This window comes from Lampetra fluviatilis, chromosome 3, assembly GCF_964198595.1.
Source record: "Lampetra fluviatilis chromosome 3, kcLamFluv1.1, whole genome shotgun sequence".
NCBI lineage: Eukaryota > Metazoa > Chordata > Hyperoartia > Petromyzontiformes > Petromyzontidae > Lampetra > Lampetra fluviatilis.
In genome coordinates, this window is record NC_136277.1 from 31653207 (window position 1) to 31676484 (window position 23278).

At 43.5% G+C, this 23278-nt stretch overlaps 1 protein-coding gene and 1 long non-coding RNA gene across 3 annotated transcripts; one reads left to right on the forward strand and one right to left on the reverse strand.

Annotated features, from left to right (window-relative positions):
• Positions 1-1322: 1322 nt before the first annotated feature.
• On the reverse strand, positions 1323-6925 carry LOC144931011 (uncharacterized). The gene is made up of 3 exons (XR_013636483.1): positions 6792-6925; positions 5111-5261; positions 1323-2084 (listed from the first exon to the last, which is right to left on the reverse strand). It is a non-coding gene; the product is annotated as an uncharacterized LOC144931011 (long non-coding RNA).
• LOC144931010 (prolactin receptor-like) lies at positions 4731-22570 on the forward strand. 2 transcript variants are annotated; one of them, XM_078854873.1, is made up of 12 exons: positions 4731-4778; positions 5162-5268; positions 7013-7276; positions 7480-7597; positions 9524-9690; positions 11343-11506; positions 15525-15690; positions 16229-16495; positions 17912-18038; positions 18766-18932; positions 20269-20426; positions 21207-22570. In XM_078854873.1, exons 2-12 carry the CDS (start codon positions 5205-5207, stop codon positions 21369-21371), a joined length of 1827 nt encoding a protein of 608 aa, XP_078710999.1. In that variant the 5' UTR covers positions 4731-4778; positions 5162-5204; the 3' UTR covers positions 21372-22570. The 2 variants fall into 2 exon arrangements, with proteins under 2 accessions (XP_078710999.1, XP_078710998.1); XM_078854872.1 differs by lacking the exons at positions 4731-4778; positions 5162-5268 and having other exon boundaries at positions 6858-7276.
• Positions 22571-23278: the final 708 nt, after the last annotated feature.

The window sequence follows — 23278 nt, forward strand, 5'->3', positions numbered from 1 at the left end:
TGAGCGACTGGAAGTTTCAATGGAGATCTCTGGCATAGCTTTGTTGTGGTTCCTCTCTTACTCAAAGAATCGTAGGTACTACGTCACAAAGGATACATTCAAATCACCAATTATACCGATTCTCTGTGGTGTTCCACAGCGATCTGTGCTTGGCCCATCAGTTTTTAGCATCTACATGGCACCATCTGGGCTTATCCTACCATTGCGATGCAGATGATACTCAAATTTGTATCTGGTTAGGAACAGACTATGCAACAGCATCTCCTGTGCTATCCGCGTCACTAACCAGTAGTGAATTCATGGTTGCGCCAAAACGTTTTGCTACTAAATGCCGACAAAACCGAAGCCATATTCATTGGCTCCCCTCTGCATCTTTCTGAAATTGGTTCACCTCGTTTGTTGATTGATGGTTACAATGTCAATCCCAGAAAAGACCTTGGTGTTCAGTTTTACCAGTCATTATCCTTTGAGGCACATATCTCTATGGTGGTAAAACATATCCTTTGTCCACCTAAGAAATATTGCTAAATGCATCACTTCCTGTCACATGCTGACTTGGATAGACTGGTCCATGCTTTTGTGTTATCCCGACTCAACCACTTCAACGTCTCACTGGTTGGGATACCCAGCAAAGTCCTGGGCAGACTCCAGCATGTTGAGAATGCAGCTGCTGAGTTGCTTACACTACGTACATTACACCAGTCCCCTTATCCCTTCATTGGCTACCAGTCAAATTCCGAGTGGATTTTAAGATACCGCTATTAACATATAAGGCTTTTAAAAGGGCTCACCCCACATTACTTGCCTGAATCAATACATGAATAGATTCCATCAACGTCCTTAAGATCTTCTGATCTACAACTACTCAGCATTCCCAGGTGTAGGTTGCACTCTTTTGGTGATCGGGCTTTTGTTAGCGTGGCACCCAAGCTATGTAACGCCTTGCCACTTGAAATCAGGACAACAGAGTTGGTAGATATATCTAAATCTGCTTTGAAAGCCCATCTCTTAGTGGCCCTTCCCTCTTTAGTTTTTCGCTTGCCCTGGTTCTGTTTTTGTTTTCTGCTGGTCATGCATTGCGCATTAAGATCCTAGGATGGAGTGCGCATTAAACATTTTAATAATTATTATTATTACTCCAGAAGTTCCAAGACCACAAGTGTTGGAAGTTGCTGATGGCAGAGTCATCCTGAAGGGCACCCCAACGAATGAATTGGTCACGGGAATTGTAGCGGTCGTAGATTTTTTAAATTTTATTTTATTCCTTACACACAATAGTTAAAGGCAGATGTTTAGGTCATTTTCAAAAAACGGAATTGTCAAAACCTCTGTGCTTTTTAAGCAGAATTTGACCAAAATAAAAAAGTCCCCCCCCCCCACCCCCCACAGTAGGTAAACATCCTCTTGCGTACATTTTGACATCATCTAAGGTCACAGTTATACATACCCTCATGACACCCACCGACTCAGTGCTGAGGTAATAGAGCAGATTGTTTCGTCTATCGAAGATAACGGATTCGTCAACTAAAAGTTGTAAAATGTTTCGAGGAATTCCACGCTCCATTCACGTTTAGTTTGAATGGGCATTTTCTTTCAAATACGTCCATTCATATAACATGCGTGAGCGACAGCTGTATGTCAAAGTTAATGGCTTCTTCCTGGATGCTTCAGAGCTCCGATCAGTGCACGCTGCATCGTATGAGATGTATCCACAGACTCCCTTTCGCGGTTAGCCTTCAACCATCCGTTTTCTTATCGCACCGTTTTCCAATCGTCGCGCTAAATATTCCGCCCTCGCTGTCTCGATTATATTATCAGCGTCATCTTAGATTAGTTGTCCCACTGCGAGTATGAAAACACAAGGACCACGCTGCAGAATCCATGCCCAGATGCTGCAAAAGCTTTTCTCGTCGGGCCGATCTCACTCCGGGGATGAACGAGTGACAGTGCAGAAGGAAGTGATGGGGCTCGGCAGGATACCCAACTCCAAATTATGTTTTGTTGTTTATGCTTTGCCATGTTTGGCTATGCTAATGTCTAACTTGCATCCGTTCAGCCGGTCATCGCTTCTCGTGTTGAATTTTCTGAGGACAGAGCAAATGAAATAATTCGATGGTTGCCACCATTTCAATCAAAGAGATAACTAACAAAGAAATGGACATAGCAGTTTGATTGATATAATTAACCCGTGTATTTCCTGTCATCCTGATTAAACATGTCTAGAAGAAAGATATATTTACAACAGGAGGCTGTGTTAGATGCTAAGATTTAGTTAACACTGTGCTATAGGCATCACGATACAGGCACGCAGACTAGAAGCTGAACCAAGATCTTGACATTTCATTATGCCCCACATTTATCAGCAGCGATTACTATTTGGCAAATGAACCATCTGAAATTGTGTGACTCTCGTTTTTCTCTCGATATGTAAATTACGTACGTCAACGGTGAGGTGCCAGACTTTCCTTGAGAACACCCCAAAAAAAATGTGCAGCTATCGTAGGTCCACGGTAAGCCGCTGTGGCTTCGTAATCGCAGAATCTCACGAGCCGTCACCAGAGCCAAGTGCGAATGTTGAATGACATCTGCGTTGCGCAGCATTTTCTTTGTTTTTTTTGAATCAGCAGAAAATGAGTCTCGTTTAGTGACTGTGCATTTCTCGAACATGAGCCCGGCACTTACCGGTAAATGATTAGGAATGAGCCGGCATGTCGAGTAAATATTCTTGTTAAATGATTTTAAACTGTTAACAGAAAGGAACGAAAATATATTCCTTGTAAGGGGGAAAAGTTAACAGTCATAGTGGCAATTATGTTTACAGATACAATGACGCAGTGCTGCGGTGCGCTCTGTGAATCCAGCCACTTGAGTTCGATTCCCAGCCACGGCTAACAGCAGTGGCGAGTTGACATTGTAAGAAGTGGTCCCTGTCCCCCCCATCCACCAGCTCACACTCGCCAGGTTAGTTGAAGTACGGTCAAAACAATTCCCACGAGCGAAAGGCGTGCGGAGACTTTCACCGGCAAGTGTGTTGACAAAGGGCTGTAAAATGTTGCATTTATTTAAACGTAATTTCACGTGAATATTCGTCAATTAAACACTGCAGTAAAAAGGTTCAGTTTAGTTTTGTTTATCATGATAATAATCTCACACTAGGCGGCGCTAATTGCTATGTTTAAGGCCAATTGATTAATTTGGTACATTTGGACCATTGACTCTTGACACACAATGCCCGAACTCTTGCGAATGACGTGTGGGGAATCTTTAACGAGCACAGTGAAGCAGACCGCTTCTAACCACGGCCCCGACGCCCCCGGTAATGATCGGGGCAGTCACTGGGTTCGAACCGGGAACCTCTGCGATGAGTGGGCCAACGCATTAAAACAAAAACCTCTATTGTGCGTGAATTCAAGAAGGCAACTGCAAATAGGGAGAAATGCTCGGAAGGGTAAAATGACCGCCATTGTTTGTTGGCATTTTTGCAAGCATTACTAAGCTGTGAATAACTCGAATTTTTATTTATTGTGGAATGGAAAGTACCGTATATTAAATAAAATAAAAAACCTTAAAAGGGATTTTTTTAATTGGTATTGCATTAAACAAGTTGATCGTTGTTTAACTCCCAGTTAATTATTAAGAGATGACATAACTGGGGGGAAATTTATCATTTTACGAGTAAATGTTAACACAGGAGATCTGAACAGGAGATCTGAACACAAGGAGCGAGTGCGCAAATTGTGTGGTGATATAGAGACAGTTTCTATTAAATAACACGAATAATTACACCCAATGGCCTGCTACACAGCACTGATTCTTACTGTTTTAATATTAAAGTTTTTCAGAAAGGTGGATTCTTTTAAACCATTCACCCTGAGCATATCGCGGACGCAACTGTAAAACACAACTGCAAAACCAAGCCCTGATTTTAAAAAATCCCACGGGGATGCAAGTTGTTGTTAAGGCAACACAAAGGTACGAAAGTTATGTTTGCTCCAATGATTGTTCTCAAAAATAGATGACTTCAAGTCGAGGAAGAGCATGTTAAATTAATTATCTAATTCACGTAACGTGCTATATATTTTTCTCTACATATAAATCAACAAACAAAAACACGTTTTTTAAAAGTTATAATCCAACACAGTTGGTGATCACCGCATAATAATGCTCCAATAACATAGGCTGCGATAGTTGTACCATTCCACAATGTGTTTGTTGTTTAATATGTCCTGCATACACAAAACATGCTGATGTGACACGGCGCGATGAACGGTTCTGAGCATGTTTAAGACCTCTGCAATGACAATTTTTTATGACAATTTTTTATGACAATTTTTAATGTAACATGTTTCTGATAATTTTCAAGAGCTCTGTAATGATCGCGGGGCAGTGACGTGGTTACATCTTACCTGCCCATCAAGTGAACACACTGGAAATTTTCCCAAAAAATACACAAACACTTTTCTAGCCGTCAATACAACAATGTGCGTGCTGCCACTACATTACCTTTTGTAAATGCATTGAATCATCTAAACGCCCCCCCCCCCACACAGCCCCTCCCTCCACATCCCACAACCCACGCACCCCACATGCCCCCCCCCACCCCGCAATGAATTTCTTGGAAATGCCGAGTTTAAATAAATTGAATTGTGATTAACAACTTCTTGATTTTATTTAATATAATTAATAAACGCATATATATACGAAGAGTATCCACTTATTTTTAGTCAGGACCGGTGGTAACCGTTAGGCGCCCACCATTTGTCTGTGGCAGGCAAAAGGTAAAAACCAAATGCCACATGGCTCTCAAGCGATGATGTCGGTAGAGATGAATAATATTATTGCGTGCCATATTCCCATTATTTTTAACAAGGCTTTTTTAAAATTCACATATGTTAGACATAATAAATGTATACAAAAAACAACACTCACATATTTAACGTTTTAGCCAGATGCTCAAATTTGCTACCAGACGGTTATATAAAAATCGACGAGTTAATTTTCAATGAAGCAACGTGTTCTTTGTTTTTTAACCAGCTATGCCATATAAGAGCGAGTGTGTGTGTTTGTAATGTACGTATGTTGAACTTCTTTCGCACCGTACGTAACCAACCGTGCTAATCGGAGATGCGAAAAATGTGTCATTGCTTTCTGTCGGCGCAAGGCGAAAGGCTGCAAGGTCGTGCCGACTCGCCAGCTCCTTGCAGATGGAGAAACTCCTGATTCACGTCACCCTCCTCCTTGGAGCTGTGGTGGAAAGCAGCCTGCCAAGTAAGCATCCAAACCATTGCACAACGTTTGCCAACTACTGTGGGACATACTAAAACACATGCAAGCTGTTATATGTTTTATGATGCAATGCTTTTAAAGGCAAGTCTACTAACTGTGCATTTTCGTGCGCATACTCCGATGTGCATTCCAGCTGTGTCCATTTATTTAGTGAACTTGATGTATGCAATTTTTGTTTGGCCCACGATTTTTTTACTTTAGCCCAACTTTAAACCCCACTTTGCAAAGTTATATAATAACTAGTGCATTTTCATTGTTTATAATGACTGTGTTGTCAGCAAATATCGGATTTATAATTGTCAGTTTTGTTGCCAGATAGAAGGGTAAAAAACCAATTATCATATTTTTTACTGGCAAATGAGGTTCCAATGGTGTAAATATCGGATTGTAAATCATTTTTCCATTGACGCTTACGCTTTTTTCTCATCATTTAGAAAATAGATTTATTCTGAAGTCGCTGTGAATGGTATTTGCGAGAGCACGTCTCCCTGTATGACTCCCTCTGATTTACTTTTTCGTACATTCATTGTGCAATATCAGCGTAGCCATTACGTCTTCATAAAGTGTTGATAATTTGAAAATATATATTTGTTATAAAGGCATTGATTTTTTTGAGGGTTCAGATGACTTCATCAGTTTCCAGTAAATTAAATTACCCTTTGCGAGACCCCCCCCCCCATCCCAAATCTAACCAAATGTTAACAAATATATAATAAACTGAATATATATATGCAATAAACGAACAATCAAAGACAATAGTTGAGAAATTATTAATCGTGAACTCAAAGTTTATGCCTCCAACTCCAGTCACGTGCAGTGGAAGGGGATACAAAGTTTTTTTAAAAAATATTTTTTGTAAAACGAACAAATAAATTCGCACAAAATTAGAATTTCATATTTATACTATAGTTGATAATTTAATATGCTATATCTGTGTTAATTTAAAGCTTTCGAATCGCATCGTGTCAGTCTTCACGGAAAAAAGCTGTGGCACCAACTCTTCGCGTATCTATTTTATTTTTCCTTCTCTGTGCTGAAGTTTCGCGAAACATTATCTCTGTCAACTTTTCGAAATGGTAAAGTTGGTCTTTGAACACAAATGAAGAACTAATTTTTACATTTACTTCGCTGTACACGTACGTACTCGTACATTTCACGCGCATGTTAGAAATATCAATGCCCGGCATGTGTTCTGCTACAATTTCTCAAGACTTCTAAAGAGAAAACCGCACACCACAAATTTTGCGAATTTAGGATAACATATTTCCCATCTGTGTTCCAATTGCTTCCGACCATGGTTTTTTGTAATACAAAGATTAACTTGTGTTTTTGCGTGCTCCACGCAAACTCTAAGGAACCACAGCAATCATTATGGAGGCATCTTAACCACAGATAACCATAACAGTGCGAGACGACTTGATTAACAATTTACACAATAATCTATCTTTCAAGTTGAACGACATCGTCACGAAACATATCGTATGAAAACTTACATAGACTCTTACCTCGTAATGGCATTTACATGTTTAACCATGTAAAACAAATCCAGTGAGGCGTCAGACTGCAGCGGTAAGCTCTCATTGAAAAGTCGTGACTAAATGAAATGACTGCAGCATTGCAAGTGCCATGTGGTCCTCTGTAGCCACCGCAAGGGCGAGAGTGTGGCCCTGTTTCCATTCAGTTTTGAGAACCCGCATGCTGCGTGTGCCACGCGTCCTTTCCACAGACTCCCCCGACCCAGCAGTAAGAAGGGTGTACGGCGCTGTTGGCTCGCCGATCACCCTGACCTGCAGCCCCGCTGAGGGACACCTCCAAGGCAACGACATTGCATGGCGGTGGAACGGAGATGTCCTGAGTCTCGGTGGAAGTGGCGAGGCGGACGGAGACCATCTAACACTCGGCAGCACCAGCCCGGCCAGTGCAGGAACCTACAGCTGCCACTCGTACGCTTCTGGGAAAGAGGTGGATCGTATTCTTCTGGAAGTCGGATGTGAGTTGAACAACCAGTACGTGTGTTTAACATTTACGCTGCTCCAAAAAAAAATAACAAATATCGCGGTTAATGTTTAACATTGCGTGGAATTTCTGTGCACAGCATCTGCTTTATATATTATATATATATTTTAAAAACTGTTTGAACGTGTTATTGAAAGCAAATGTTAACCTTTGCCGTTGTATATTATTTCGATGCAGACCACCCGGAGAAGCCAAACATAACATGCCGCTCATACAACTACCCCGAGAGCTTCCAGTGCACATGGGGACCTGGAAGAGACACGCTGCTCCGGACAAACGTATCTGCTACCTACAGGCAAGCTCACAGCGGGATCAAGTGGCAGCTGCTGAGAATAGAACAATTACACAGCCGCCTTGTTCGGGGGAAAATCAAGGACGCGCTTCATGGCTTCATGGAAACTTGGGTGATAAGATTACAGATTTCCCCATAAGGGGGGTTTCCACCAACGAGATAATGCTAAAAGTGAGCGCTCACAGGCTTAATCACAGTGAGGAGATTGGTGCCACAATACACGTCACGGGTGAATTCTCTACAGGAGTCGGTACAAAAGCCTCATTCATTCACGGATTTAAACAAAAATACGTGAAAAAATTTGAACCCGTAGAAATTACTACGACAAACCCATTTTAGGCACGGTCACTTCCATGAAATGAAATGTGAAACTACACCGCATTTGTAATGATTGATGCCAACGGTATTGTAATTCTATATTTGCCTCTTCAAAACTGTGAATAATTCGTAATAATTCAGTGTTTGTAACGTACAGTCTTCACTCACTCCAGTGAGGGATAATATAACCCCGGTGCGTGGGAAGGTGGCCAGGTCCGATGGCAACAATTTCCCAAGCTCTGTAGTCCTATATTGTGGATGTTTGGCTATTTCCATTCAAGGGTGTCTATACATAAATAATGTAGTGGATTAACTTCACTAAACATTACTTATTATGAAATATAATTTTGACTTAAAACTTTCGTGACTGCAGGAATTCATATTCCTGGTTCTTTCGGTAAAGTCACGTAGATAGAAAATGACTTTACAGAAAGAAACAAAAATATAAAATATGATTTTAAAAGTTTGTTTTTACTTCATTTTCACATTTTATATTATTGGGAGTTTTTTTAAGAGGACACTATTGCTTATAATCTCCGTGAAAAGTCATTTTGTGCCACAGATTTGCATGTAATCACAATCTCTCTTGCAGTTAAACAATTTTGATAGCCTGCGCTCAGGAACATTGTTCACGTGCTAAATGATCTGCGTGAAGTAATTGCCGATTGCTTAACACTGGGGATTGTAAGACGCTGTCCCTGACCATTGCAATAACGACAACTGACGTGCATTTGTGTGCTACAGATGGAAAAGTTGTAAACTCATCTGTTGTTTGCAAATCGCTGAACCTGGTCATCCAAGTGCTGTTAGTGCTTTATCACAGTACAGTAAAACTTGGATTGCGAGCATAATTCGTTCCGGAAACGTGTTTTTAATCCAATGTACTCGTATATCAAATCACTCGTATATCAGTTGTGATCACGTGACGTTCGACAGACAAATCGTATACGAACTACTCGTATTGCAAAACCTCGCTCGTTTATCAAATTAATATGTATTTTAAAAAATTGCTCGTCTTGCAAAACACTCGCAGACCAAGTTACTCGCAATCCAAGGTTTTACTGTATTAGAATTTTTTACATTCATTATATATTTACTTTACAAATAAATAAAATGAGTTCTTCAAGCATGAACATATTTCACTAGCATTCATATCCAGTTGAACTTCAACTTTCTACCTCTGCTCCATAGCAATGGCAAGTGACTCTTATTAAACTGCACAGTAGCATTTTTTTTTAAAAAAGCTATTACATTCTAAATAAAAAATGTGAACATTCAGTGATTATAGTGTTAATTAGATGTTGTTCATTACGTGTAAATAACAATTTGTCATTTTCTCATGAATTCATTAAATGCAGTAAGCCGCACATCTCCCATGACCAGAAAGGCTCTCCCCAGAATCAATCTCGCTTCGAGATGTTTCACAGCACAACAGAAACTATTTTAAACATCACCGAGGTCAACGTTAAGCTTTATCAGTGTGCTCATGCTCACACACATTACAAGCATCTCGTGTTTATATGAATAAGGTTATATCCCCTTTCAATCCACGCATTGCAGGATTTGTTTTGAATGCTCGCACTGCTTGTTATTCTTCGCTTTGCTTCTTAGACATCCGATGAGTCAAACCTTCCTGCCTTGCGAGCCCACGGGAGACCGCTCCTGCACGGGAAGCGACCTCACGATGTATTCCTCCATGGCTCACGTCGTAACGGTCCGCATCACGAATCCGTTGGGCTCCGCCGAAGGACACACGCACTTTGTTCTGGAGAACATCAGTAAGTCTCGCTGTTAGGCACGTCGCTCACCACCGAGTTACCCATACCGGACATGCAGTTTAATTTCCGCTGCCGAATCAAAGTCTCGTGCCGCACGATCGCGAACCAACGCTCTGGGCTCCTACGAGCTAAAGTAATGATTTATTTTCTGTTACGGTGGGTTTCCCCCATAATTTTACAGATTTAATTAAAAGAATGACACGTACATGGCAGGTTCCTTGTGCCGAGTCACTCAAGTATATCGCTTTACAGTTTTTAATCACCGGGTTTATTAAACTAATAATTTGCAAACGCCGTGTGACAAATGTTGCGACAAAATATTTTGCGGCTAATTTAAATGTGACGAAACGGGAAGCACTCCAGGCTTGCGGTAGTCTCTAACAAGATGACATTCAAACTCGATCGATTTCAAAGCATCCATGACACACGTCTAAAACTCGTAAACATGCCTTACGTAACTTTCGCAAACCTATGCAATGTTAGCAAGCGGGGCGACAAAATGCCTTCCACAGGATGAAGCCATCTTCTTGGTTCTTTCGATAAAGTCTACGTGACTTTACCGAAAGAACCAAGAAGATGAATCCCTGCAGTCACGAAAGCTTTAAATCGAAAGGATGAAGCCACTTATATACCTTGCCAACGGTCCAACTGTTACCAGCATGAAAGTTCAATTGTAATGTAGTGTTGTGGTGGTGAGATGTTAACTACCTCGCCTGGTGTACATGAGGTCAGTGGGTTCGATCCCGGACCCAGATGCCTGTATATTTGGAGTTTGCGTGTCCTTCCCGTGGTCACGTGATTTTTTCTCCGGGTCCCTCCTGTTTTCCCCCTCCACATTTAGACACAACATGTGCTCAGAGTCCTTGGCTGCTTTACATTTCTACACGATAAGCCAAGTTACTTCGTTGAGCTATCATTTGTGGCAAGGTCGCTTCTGAAAAAGAGCTGCATTGCTCAGTGGGGCTTACCGGATAATATATATTATTTTAATTGTTCAGTTGAATCTAGATTTGAAGCTTTCGTGACTGCAGGAATCCATACTCTTTGGTTCTTTCGGTAAAGTCACGCAGGTATAAAATAAAATAAATCACGACGTTTTGGGCGCAACACAAGCGTCCGTCATCAAGTGGGAAAGCATGGTCTGCTGCTGAGGCAGACTGTTTTAAAAGGTTTGAAATGGGTGTAGCCCAAGGGTCATAAAGAAGTGGCCGGGGCTAGTGATGTTAATGTGAGAAATTAGCATGATGTTAATGTGAGAAATTAGCATGATGTTAATGTGAGAAATTAGCATGATGTTAATGTGAAAAATTAGCGTGTAACTGTAAGATAGGAGGAGAGCGGCCTTCTCGACGAGGGCACGGAAGTGGCTATGTTAATGTGAGGAAAATTAGCATGCAACTGTTCAGTTGAATTTCGATTTAAAGCTTTCGTGACTTCAGGGATTCATCTTCTTGGTTCTTTCGGTAAAGTCACGTAGAAGGGAAATCATAAAATAATAAAAATAAAACAGAAAAAAATAATTCTCACGACGTTTCGGCCACAACGCAAGCAGCCGTCCTCAGGTGAAGAACAGGACTGTCGGAAAGACAGCGTCAGTTGAGTTTACATGCCACTGACCGCCGCGCACACGCCTTTGCCCTCTGACCCCCAAGTCCAGCCCGATGCGCCGGTGAACGTGTCAGCGAGAGCCGCCGTGGAGAGCGCTGCAGTGACCGTCTCGTGGCGGCTACCCGTGTCCTGGCTCGATCCCTTCCTCTTCCCCCTGCAACACCGGCTGCGCTTTCGTCTCGCCGAGAGCGGGGACGCCTGGAGAACGGTACGCTCGGCGGCGGCGCGTCGCCACACTGAACGAAACAAACTTGTGCGGTCGCAACTCCAGCGACGGACGTCACGAGCGTTGCTCGCGCACTTGGCACCGAGAGCGCCTTCCGTGCCCGTCAGAGTCAACGCGCTCGGGAAACGCCGTCGCGTCGTTATTCACTTTCCCAAGCTGCGCTGAAGCAATTTCAGCGCGGTCAAGAAAATGAGTCAGCATGCAGCATGTTTAGGTGGTCAAATGAACACGGATACGTGTTTGCACGAGCACGTAAACAACGCTCGATAACCGGTGCTTTACTCATGCACATGCGATACCGAAGCTATGATTGCATCTCATGTGCGTACACCGCTGTTTGCGCAATGCTTTACGACGAAAATTCGCCCCAGGGGTTTCCAAACTGCAGTCCCCCGCCTACCCATGTTTATAAATCTACTCCGTTCAAACACAAACGAAAGCCACGGCACGCTACACGTACCTGATGCGTGCACCGCCGACATGATCGGTGTACCTGCATGCACCTAGAGAGAAGGAATACTAATAGATGACAATCTCGTGGCTATCTGTCCGATGTAAAACACAGATCCTATTTAACGCCCACCCCCACCCCTCACCAAACCGTACAGACTAGTGTGGTGAAGTATGGAAACATAAACCTCCATGACAGACGCTGTAGGGAAGATCTCTGTCGAATAGCGTATTAAGAAAGGGCTGTAAATGGTTTAAAAAATTGTGATTAAACACGTCGCTGAAGACGTGTTTCAACTCTCATGTACGACAGAACAAATCTTCCCCCGTAACCTTAACAGAACGCATGACTAAGTGCGGTTGTTATTTTAACCGGTACAAACAAGTCCCTCACCCCTGCACATGCACGCAATAACCACTGCGCCACAGGCATCTGCTTGTTTCTCAAAGGTGCTCAAGATGTGTCACTGTCTATCTGCGGCGTATCTTCGTCACACATGACATGCAAAGGTCACGCGTGTGACATAACTGCGGTCTCTCCACGCTGACGACAAAAGTGGAACAAATCCTTGAAAGGTGTACAGAGGAGCATTGGCAATGTGTGTGTGCTTCGAATTAAACTGAGAGAGAGGAAGAGGAACACGTGGATCAGAGAACAAACGCAAGTTAAAGACAACGTCTTGACTCTTACTCAAAGTGGGACTTGGGCGCTCTGAGGGACGATAGCCGCTGGTCGATACTAACAACGGAGTGGAAGCCAAAGGAGGGACTCGGCCCGTGAGGGCAATCTATCAAGGGGATGGAGTGATGAGAGAGGCTCGTGCGAAGGCGCTAGATGGATTGTTGCATCACGTGACCAAGGCGATGGCTTGGGAAGGCCTTCATTCAGCAGTGGCTAGACCATGGCCGATGATAATGGTGACAATATGGATTAGGACGTAAAATTTCAGATTTTCTCGGTGCTCACATGGAAAATCCCAGCCTTCAAATAACCACAGACACATTCTTAGAGTTTCTTAGCCAACTCGTGATGAATCACGTGGATTTATTTATTTATTAAAGCTGGAACAAAGAATCACTGACAGCCGAGACATAAAAAAAAACCATGTCAACATTTCAGTCAAAAGGCTGCCGCTTAGTGTTCAAAATGTTAGGGATAAATACAGTGTATGTGTACACCACGGAGTTCTGCGGCGTCGCGTGTTTTTGGCACAGGCCCTGGCGCAAGGGATGAAATGAGGCCCCCCTGCCCCAGTCCACATGTAGCCTGGGCCCCTGGACCACTCGTGCCGCGTGGGCCGCAGTGCAATCTCACCGCCTGCGCACACTGTAGGCAGTTGCAGTGGCGCAGCGGAACGTGACGGGGAAGCGGCAGGTGATGGAGGAAGCGGAGACAGAGCGGGGATATAAGAGGAAATGGGGAAGGGGTGGGAATGAGGAAGGATAGCATTTCAATTGAAGGCAACAATGCAGGCGGTCGTATGGCTTCCTAAACCAACATTGTTTATAAAAGGAACATGGAGATGTATCGTCTACTGTACTATACCATACCAATAACAATACATCTTCTTGGTTCTTTCGGTAAAGTCACGTAGAAGGGAAATAATAAAATAATAAAATTAAAACATAATAAATAATTCTCACGACGTTTCGGCCACAACGCAAGCAGCCGTCCTCAGGTGAAGAACAGGTCTGTCGGAAAGACAGCGTCTGACAGACCTGTTCTTCACCTGAGGACGGCTGATTGCGTTGTGGCCGAAACGTCGTGAGAATTATTTTATTATGTTTTATTTTTATTATTTTATTATTTCCCTTCTATGTGACTTTACCGAAAAAACCAAGAAGGTGAATCCCTGCAGTCACGAAAGGTTTAAATCGAAAAAATAACAATACAGTGCATTAAACTGCAAAGTCTGAATAAACGAAACGCGAATGCACACGAAAAAGCGACGTGGGGTGATCATAAATGGAAGCCTGGCCATATTTGGTCGGTGGTTCATATACATTTTTCCTTGTCTAATTTACCATTTACATTTGATATAATCGAATATATGTATATCCAAATTGTTCTACGTGTAAGACATTCGGCATATGATGTTTTGAAATTCGCCGAGGCAGTATGGCCACAGGTCGCATTATAGGGTAAAATAGAAATGTCACGATCTTTAGTGGGAGAGTTTACAATCCCTCTTGGTTCTTTCGGTAAAGTCACGTAGAAGGAAAATAATAAAATATTTTTTTCCCTTCTACGTGACTTTAAAATATTTTTTTTCCCTTCTACGTGACTTTACCGAAAGAACCAAGAAGATGAATCCCTGCAGTCACGAAAGCTTTACATCGAAGTTTACAATCCATTTGTGATTGTGCCATCGACTCGCGCACGCCTGCAGAATGAGTGTCATCCGAGAGCCCAGTTTGGCACGAGGCCCACGTACGTAATATCACCAAAATCTCGTCTTTCCACTTGCGTAACATAGCTAGACTTCGACCACATGCTGTCATTCGCGATTGCTGAACGTCCGATGCATGCCTTCGTATCAAGGTTGGATTACTACAATGCCTTTGCTTGCTGGCGTGTCTAAAGGTATAGTAATAGGGTTTTACCCTTTTAACTGGTACAAAATCTGACACCTTTATACAAGGCATCATGTTTGCAATAACCTCAACACAAGAAGTCAAAATGCACACAAAAAGAAACAACTGTGATGATGATAATGATATGCACTGTCCATCATCAGAGTTGTTTCTTTTTGTTTGCATTTTGACTTCTTGTGTTGAGGTTATTGCAAACATGATGCCTTGTATAAAGGTGTCAGATTTTGTACCAGTTAAAAGGGTAAAACCCTATTACTATATTTTGCCACTGGTAAAGGAGATCTCATAGTGTGTCTAAAGGTGTTTTAAATAGACTCCAATATTTTGAAAATTCAGCTGCCCGGATTTTAACCAGATCTAAATCGTGTGACCATATTACTCACGTTCTTTCCTCCCTGCACTGGCTTCCCTGTAACGTACAGGATCTACTTTAAGATTCTTATTTTCACGCTCAAGGCCTTGAATGAGTTGGCTCCTAATTATCTCACCGATCTGCTTAAGTTGTAAATTCTACTGCGAAAACTTAGATCTGCTGATTCTGGTTGAATCATTATTCCAAAGACCAGACTTTGTTCGATGGGAGGTTTGCTTTTTGCCACCAGTCTCTGCAATTGTGGAATTCCCTTCTTTGATCCATTAAGAAATCTGAGTCTGTTACACTTTTTTTAAAGTGTCTTAAAACTCACCTATTTTTACAACAGGCTTTATCCGTAACTTAACAAGCTTTGTGTGTGCAAATTGCGCGATAGAAACCCGAGATTTAATTGTATTGATGATTGTATATTTCAATCATCCACTTAATTCGCCTACTCTCAACAAACGCCAAATTTATGTAAACATTGGCCGAGCCACTTCTACCAAAAACCCAAATGTTAATTCTGCACCGCTGTCAACGCAGCACTGCCGACCAATCACTTTTGTACTGAATGGCTCACGTGTGAAATGTACTTTTCAGACCCTGTTCCCCGGGGAAAGCGTAGAGGAGCAGGAGCTTCGCGGCCTGCGTCCGCGCACACGCTACGAGGTGCAAGTGTCGCTCAAAGACCTACTGGACCACGGCCACTGGAGCGAGTGGAGCGAGTCCGCGTTCGTCCACGTGGCCGGATCTCGCCGCCCTGGCTGTAAGTTGGCACAAACTCCACGACGGGATAGTATTTTACACTCTTTGACGCGACACCAATAGAGTGAAATCCATTCATTTGGCCGGACTTAAACGAAGTGGAAGACCGTTGAAATTCACTAGTATATATATGAGGGCCCATTAAGACAAAGGTCTCTCTTGCAAGGAAAACCTGAGATGCATAAGTGTTCATCATCCCCAGCCTTGATCTGGTCAATCTATAGTTGTTCTGTACTCGCCTTACCTTCGCCGACACGTACTGATCAGCGTGGTCAATTATAGTCCAATATCCGTCACAAGATGCATGTATGTATGTATGTTGAACTTAATTCACACCATATGCAGCCAACCGTGCTCATCGGAAGGTGCGGGAGGAAGGACAACAAACTAAACAAGAAAACATATATTTTAAAAGGATGTGCACATGCCGCTCATCCAGCAGTGGATTTACATCACGGTTCGTATGCACAGCCACGTGTACGCACGTTGTCGATGACGACACTCGATCGACTCTTTGTGTCCGGCCTGCGTGTGTTAAGGTGAACGCCACCGCGTGATGTACGCGGCCGTGGGCTCCAGGGCGCGCATCCCGTGCAAGGGCACCGCTGGCATCCAGCCCAAGTGGTCCTTCAACGGGGCCCCGCTGAGACGCGGGGGCCCCAGCCCATGGCGGCAGGCCAAGAGAAGTGGGCACATCACGCTGCTCAATGCGACGCTGAGCAGCGGCGGCATCTACTCGTGCCAGGCCAGAAGCGGCGGCCACGCGAGACGGCGGCACATGCGATGCACTCGCCTGGTCGTGGGATGTAAGTACCAGATGATCTACGTTTGTTAGGTGGTTTTAATTTTGTTGTGTATTTACATGCCCGCGGAACCGAACAGCGTGGGCGAGGTGTGGGCCAACGAACCGCAAGACTGACTTGACGTGGAGTTTGGGAAGCCCTTCATCCAGTGGTGGATTGACAACAGGGCTTTGCATTGTATGTCCGCAGAACGGAGATGTTGACTGACGTGAGACACTTTGTGTATCTCTAGCTCCACAGGCTCATTGCCTGCGAGGTCTTATGATGTGTCGTATTAAAGAGAAGCACATTTCAAATGTTCAGTTAAATCTGCCTCCAGGAAAGACATGTTTCTTACAATAGCAGCTCTTGAGTCTTACAATTTCATTTCAAAGTACCACTGCTGGGGAAAAAAACCCGCCAGCTCAGAACGTGTGACCGTGTCATGCCGCGCCTGTGATCAGCAAATGTTGCGATTGGCTAAAAACTTAACAAAAATTGCTACTTTTTGAAAATTAACAGCAATACAGTGACGCGTATTGTACTGTATTTTTATTCGTGCGACTGCAAACAAGTTCTACTGGTGGCAACCTCATTAGATTGTGTCAAATGACGACAGCTTGAGGAGGCCACATTTCAGCAGTGGAATCATCATGGTTGACGACGATGATGTCATCCACTCCACCTAGTGGTTAAGTGTTTAAACTGCAACGTGGTAGAGGAGCCACACAACACGGTCAACGTCAAGAGCATTGTCCCCCACCTACTCCGTACTGGTTGTGCGGTAGGAATGAAAGATTAGATTGAACACATCCATTGGGAGCCCATGACGTCTCTGCGGTGTGATCACTGCCACCTTATGTAAAACTATAGTTGCCAGAATACAGTACGTTGATAGAGAAACATGAGCGAGCGTCTCTTTAGCACTGCAAGAGCAATCATCTCGACTGTCCGTTAAACTTGGAAATAACGAGTTGCAGTTCCACAACACCTCTGGTGTACCTCGGTGGTGGAGTCACTCGATCCTCAAGAGGAGGGCAGAAGACAACGCAGAGTAATCCACTCATCGCCTCCGAAATCGTCTATTATTTTGACTTAAAACTTTCGTGACTGCAGGGATTACTATTCTTTGATTCTTTCGGTAAAGTCACGTAAATAGCGGTCTTTGCGATCGAAACGTTGTGGTTTTTATTTATTTTACTTCTATTATTTTTATTCACTTTATTTTTTTCAATCATTTTTCTATCTACGTGACTTTACCGCAAGAACTAAAAAATGTCGTCTCTTTTTATTTTCTCTATTAGCCGCCTTGTCCCCTCGTTACGATCACACGACGAGAGGGATATGGCGAGCCGGTTACAACAACATTATACGTCGTTTTTTTAAATTAAGATTGTACGATATCTATAGGGTTGTGTGTGTGTGTTCCTCTGCATTCAGATCCTCCTTCAAAGCCGACCGTCACGTGCCGCTCCTTTGACTATCCGGAGAGCTTCGAGTGCGAGTGGCAACCGAGCAGCCACGGCAACAATAACGTCCTCAACACTTCCTACAGCGCCTCTTACAGGCCAGTAGCTGCATTTCTTCGCGGTCAAAAAAACAATGAACGCCTTCAAACATTCGGCCAAAGGTCTTTTACCCTGTCTTGAAATGCAGTCGCGTTTAGATGCAATGTTTATTGTTTTGTTAAAAATAGAAACATTGTACATTTCCCAATTGTACCGCAGTTTGCTTTTTCGCATCCAGGCAACTGTTCTACGTGCCAGTCGATGTTAATTTACCAAGACACTCGAGGTTTTTTTTATCCATGTGTACTTTGGGAAGGTTTACTGGTCAAGTGATCATCAAACAGTTTTCGTGCAGAAAAAAGAAATCGGCTTGAGTCCTGCAGCTGCCGAGTAAATTTTACTCGGTATTTACTCATCGGTAAAAGCAAAACATTTCAATGAAGTGAACTTTAAAGAGCTCTCGTCACACATCATTGCAGTTTTCCTAAAACAGCTCCTTGCGCATCAGCACACCGCAGCCCAAAAAAAAAATCCCACATTTTAAAATGTAACCACAGCAGCAGAGCTTAACGTCAGCCAGAGCTGTCCATGATTGTGGTGCAGAAAATATTCTTTGCCCCCCCCCAACTCCACGCTGTCGGTGGGTAGGGGGGTGGGGGAGGATATGCCGTGGCTGTTTCTATGGTTTTCATCGCAAAAGTAAATAAATACCAACCGGCCCTCGGCCAGTTCAAATAAAACGCAATCCGTCGATAATTAATTTGCAATGTGTTACATCCTCTGCAGGAATCCACTGACCGAGAGCTGGCTGCCGTGCGTGCCCGTGGCAGACAATGCCTGCCAGGGCCGAGATGTGACCCTCTTCTCGGAACAACCACACGAGCTGACGGTCACGGCCACCAACCCGTTCGGCAGTGTCGAGGTCCACCACGCGTTCCTGCTTGAAGATATCGGTGCGTATGCACAAGCGAACAAAAAGAGGCAAGAGGGCAAAACGTGGGTTGGCTCACGCTAAAGCAGGGGGCCAGCAACCTGCGGCTGCGGGGGACGCGTGAGCGCTTCTCTACGGATCGCTTCGTGACGTTACTTATTAAGGACCCACCGTCTCGTATTCATATTGCCCAGCGGCTCTTGATACACTGAGGCAAGATTTGAAAAAAAAATGTCTCTTCTTGTTATGTTGGTTTTCCGACCTCTGCGCTAAAGCGACTTGCAGTGTACCACTAAAGCAAATGGGGACAATGAATCTATGTCCAGCTAAGTCAAGTACATTTTTAAACATATATAATAGACACAAAATCTGTGACCCCTTTCTGACCCAAATCTGCCATGCAAGGCACCATCACATCGAACTCAAATGAATACGGATTTTTTTTAAAGTATGAAATCCACTTCAATATCCAATTCAAAAGCACGAACACAATTATTAAATTAATTTCCCACCACCATTACCACCATCTTCGCCACAACCGTTGCCGCATAACAGATGTGGTTGTAAGTTAATTTGTGTAAACCACACTCAAAATTGGTAAACAAAAATGGTTACCGGATTGCTGCAACATGCAATAATGTACACCATTTAGGACAAATGTACAACCCTGTGTGTTTGTCTGTTTTTATGTCATCTTATTTGTGGTTCAATGGTTGTAGTGCACTTGATTTGCAATCCCCAGACAGTGGTTCGATTCAGTCTCCAAGCCAAGTAGTTGAAACAACGGGGAAAGTTTCTCAAAAGCCCTTCCTTGCCTGTCCACCTTAGCAGTATAAAAGGTGCAGGGTTCGCATGGTAGGGTAAAGTGTGGATTATGCTCACCTCTTCATACACGTTTGGCCAGCGTGCAAGAGTAGAAAAGAATGTCCTTCAGAGGTCCCTCTAGTGGAGGCCCTTCTGCCAGCCAGCAAGTAATTGCAGGGCTGCACCTTTCCCTTATTACTGTAAACTACATTTTACCTTAACTGAGAAACGAGCTCATGCACGGCGTACCTAATGACAGTAATGAGGGCTGTTGTTTGACCATATTTCACCACGATGGTCTGTGCAGGTTGATAACAGGGAACACATTTGGTCTCGCATCTCGCTGAACATTCGACCGGTGTGGGTCTCCTTAGCCAGTACAGCTCCTCTGATCTTAAAGGCTCTCAATTGTCTTCACCACATTCACCACATTAAGGCACTAACCCCAATTTTTTTAAATAATACCTAATCAGCTGCCCTCTTACACTGGGGCAGCACAACTATTTTCCTCCTATCTTGAGTTGCGGGTGACAAATTATTTTTTTCGGCCTCAGTTCAGCCAGACCCACCCATCAACGTGCAGGCGAGATGGAGGGACGTGGAGAGCGTGTTGGTGAGCTGGGAGCAACCCAGCACATGGAACCCCCACCCTGCCTTCCCGCTCACCTACCGACTTCGCTACCGCACGCTGGGCGCGCAGGGCTGGAACAAGGTGCCACCCCGACATCCCGTGCGCTTCCCCCAGTATTTGCACACAGAGGGCGCAAGCACGCTACCAAACACATTCTCAACACGCGTGGTGATCACACGGCGTAAGAGTGTACGATGTGGACTTGTGGAGGAGGCTCATACAGCACGACGCCAATACGAGGCCTGTCGCTTTAACGCGGCCTGCAAATGATATTCATCTGGTGCTGGAAGCATCTTGGATGCACTAATCAGGTTCTAGAGATGAATTTATTCAACTTGGCAATACTGTTTGAATCACACTGTAAAATAACCCTGGAATTTGTTTTTGCATTATTAATTGCTAACGCGCGTGTTGATGCGTGGCTCGCCAAAAAGCATTGAAATTATTATTTGGGCTTCGGCGAGGAAACTGTTCTCCACCCTTGCTCCGTGCAAACGTTTAACCACAGCGTGAAAGGAACCCATTAGTGAGACAGGGTTTCATTACAGCAGCCCATTTACAACATCTGAGACATGAAAACTTGAGCTACTTTACTCCTTTTACATTTTAATACTGTTATTTATGACACAGCACAGATTGCCAATAGCCCACGTGAAGGCACAATGCAATGGGCCTTTCGCATCAAAATGCAACTACAACAAATGTAAAAAAAAAAATGGCGGGTGCACGTGCAAAATGTCGCAGACTTGTGTGCAAAATAGACCTCTTTTGAACTCGTCAACCCGCGAAGTAGACTTATTCCGCGCACAGAGCCGCTACAATTGCGAAATGCCATGCCTCGCGTGGCTCTGTCGGCTGCAGGTGCTCGTCGATGGCGAGGGCGCGACCTCCTTTGTGCTGCAGCTGCCGCCCAGAACCGGCGCTGCCAGGGCGCTGAAGATGCGCGTCTCGGCGCGCGAGGCGATGGGTGACGGGACGTGGAGCCGCTGGAGTTTGCCCGCGCGAGTGATAGACGAGGCACACTGATGCGTGCCGTCCGTGCGACTCTTCAAGGCTGCCTAACAACGGGGTCGGCGCCTTTCATGTCACTTAGCCGCCCCACCCACCCACCCATGCCCACCCCACCCACCCTGATGGTGATCCGTGCGCATTCAAATTGATGAGCGCCGTGGTGCCAAATAAATATTGCCGCTTACGATTTGAACCGCGCGCACAAGCATGTAACCCTACAGTTTGGACAGAGACCGGAGATTTAGAATACTATACAATTTGATTTTTAATTCGTCAATCCGCACTATTGCAGGTGCAATCGCATGTATGGGTTGTTAAGGGAAGTTTGCGTCTAAAGTTCCCATCCAATGATATATTTATTGGGTCTACATGTGTGATATAAAACCTCATGCCGTTGGCAACAGCACATGATTACATTGTTTCATGAGGACCTTCATGATATGGGGGGGGGCATCTTTCCAATACATTGATACCCGTTTACAACAATTACGAGGGTTGCCACCTGCCTTGGCTTGCTCAGGATCGAACTTTTTTAAGCTATCTGTCCCGTGCAATCCGCGAGCCTTTCTGCTCCATTAAAAGTCTGAGGTTTCGTCAGTTGCGTAGCAATACGTCAATCAAGACGATGCCTTTGCATGTAGCTATCCCCTCTCCTGGTAATTATCGTGAGATATTCTTCCCATGACATGCTTCAGCTTTCTTTTATTCCTCAAAATTGCCAATCCGAGTACATATGGTAGAAAGATAAATGAGGGAGGGTGGAATGATTGATTGACAGCCCTGACATATCACTTTGCATTATGATGCTTCAATATATGCGAGGCAAAGCTTTGTGTGTAATTTACTTTTCCTTGCAGTGCTACTGAATGTTTACTGTACCTCATTAACAAATGCATTAAAATGAAGTTCATGGTCATTGATGTAAGAGCGTTATCAAACAGCATTGAATATTTTTTAAATCCAAAACATGTTATATTATAACATGTTTACTAGTTACTGTATTGTGATTCCACTTTATTAGTGATTTAGTTACAAATGCATTACTATTTTAAATTTATATTTTTCTACTGCATACAGTATTAATGTCTCATTTACAAAACCTACACAGTATTATATGTATTCAATATGCAGTATTTGCATAATACAATATTGTATTAGACTTGAATTACAACACTGAAAGTCTTATGCTTTTTAAATAAAAATGGTAAAATCTTTACATTGCGTGCACAAGTCATTTTTCTCACGTTCATAAACGTCTACGGAAGTTCCAGTATGATGATGTGCTAAGATTCGGGATGGCCATCGAAAGTAAGACGTCAAAATATAGAATCCACTCTGTGTTTTCAATGAAAACGTCAATGATATACACTCAAATACTGGAACTAAAACATCGATATAAGAATAGGTGTTATCCTGTCTGGCAAGAAAACATGTGATAAGATGTTAAAACACTAAACTGACATATTTTGCATTCCTTGCAAAAGTTTCAGGAATCATTCCTTGCAAAGGGTTACGCATGGATTCAGAAAAGGGTGAAACCTCTTTTCATATGTTGATACTGGCAAGGGAGGTCCCATTATATAAAACATTGAAGTTTGTACTTCAATACCTTTGTAATTATCGAAATAGTTGAATGAGGACAAACAGTTGTTTAATATAATGGTGAGTGTGCTGTGTAGTGTAGTGACGTACTTATTAATCCAGCATGTTGGTAGTGTTGGGGGTTTGGCGGACTTCTGAATGAACACAATGCCAGCAAGCTCCGTGATGATGAATTGTGTAAGGCTTCCATCTGCTGGACAACGTAGGTTTGTAGGCAGCATTCCTCAAAGTAAATCACACCTAAAATAACACCGCAGTGTTCATTAAAGACTAAGTGAGGCCCCTCCTAAGGTATTGCAGCAGAGTATTGTATTACTAAA

Bases quoted from the DNA above. Each gene is read 5' to 3' on its own strand.
- LOC144931010 (XM_078854872.1), top strand. From the start codon at position 6,913: ATGTGGTCCTCTGTAGCCACCGCAAGGGCGAGAGTGTGGCCCTGTTTC. The intron at 7,277-7,479 runs GTGAGTTGAACA...ATTTCGATGCAG, and splicing joins TATTCTTCTGGAAGTCGGAT to ACCACCCGGAGAAGCCAAAC. The intron at 15,691-16,228 runs GTAAGTTGGCAC...GCGTGTGTTAAG, and splicing joins CGGATCTCGCCGCCCTGGCT to GTGAACGCCACCGCGTGATG.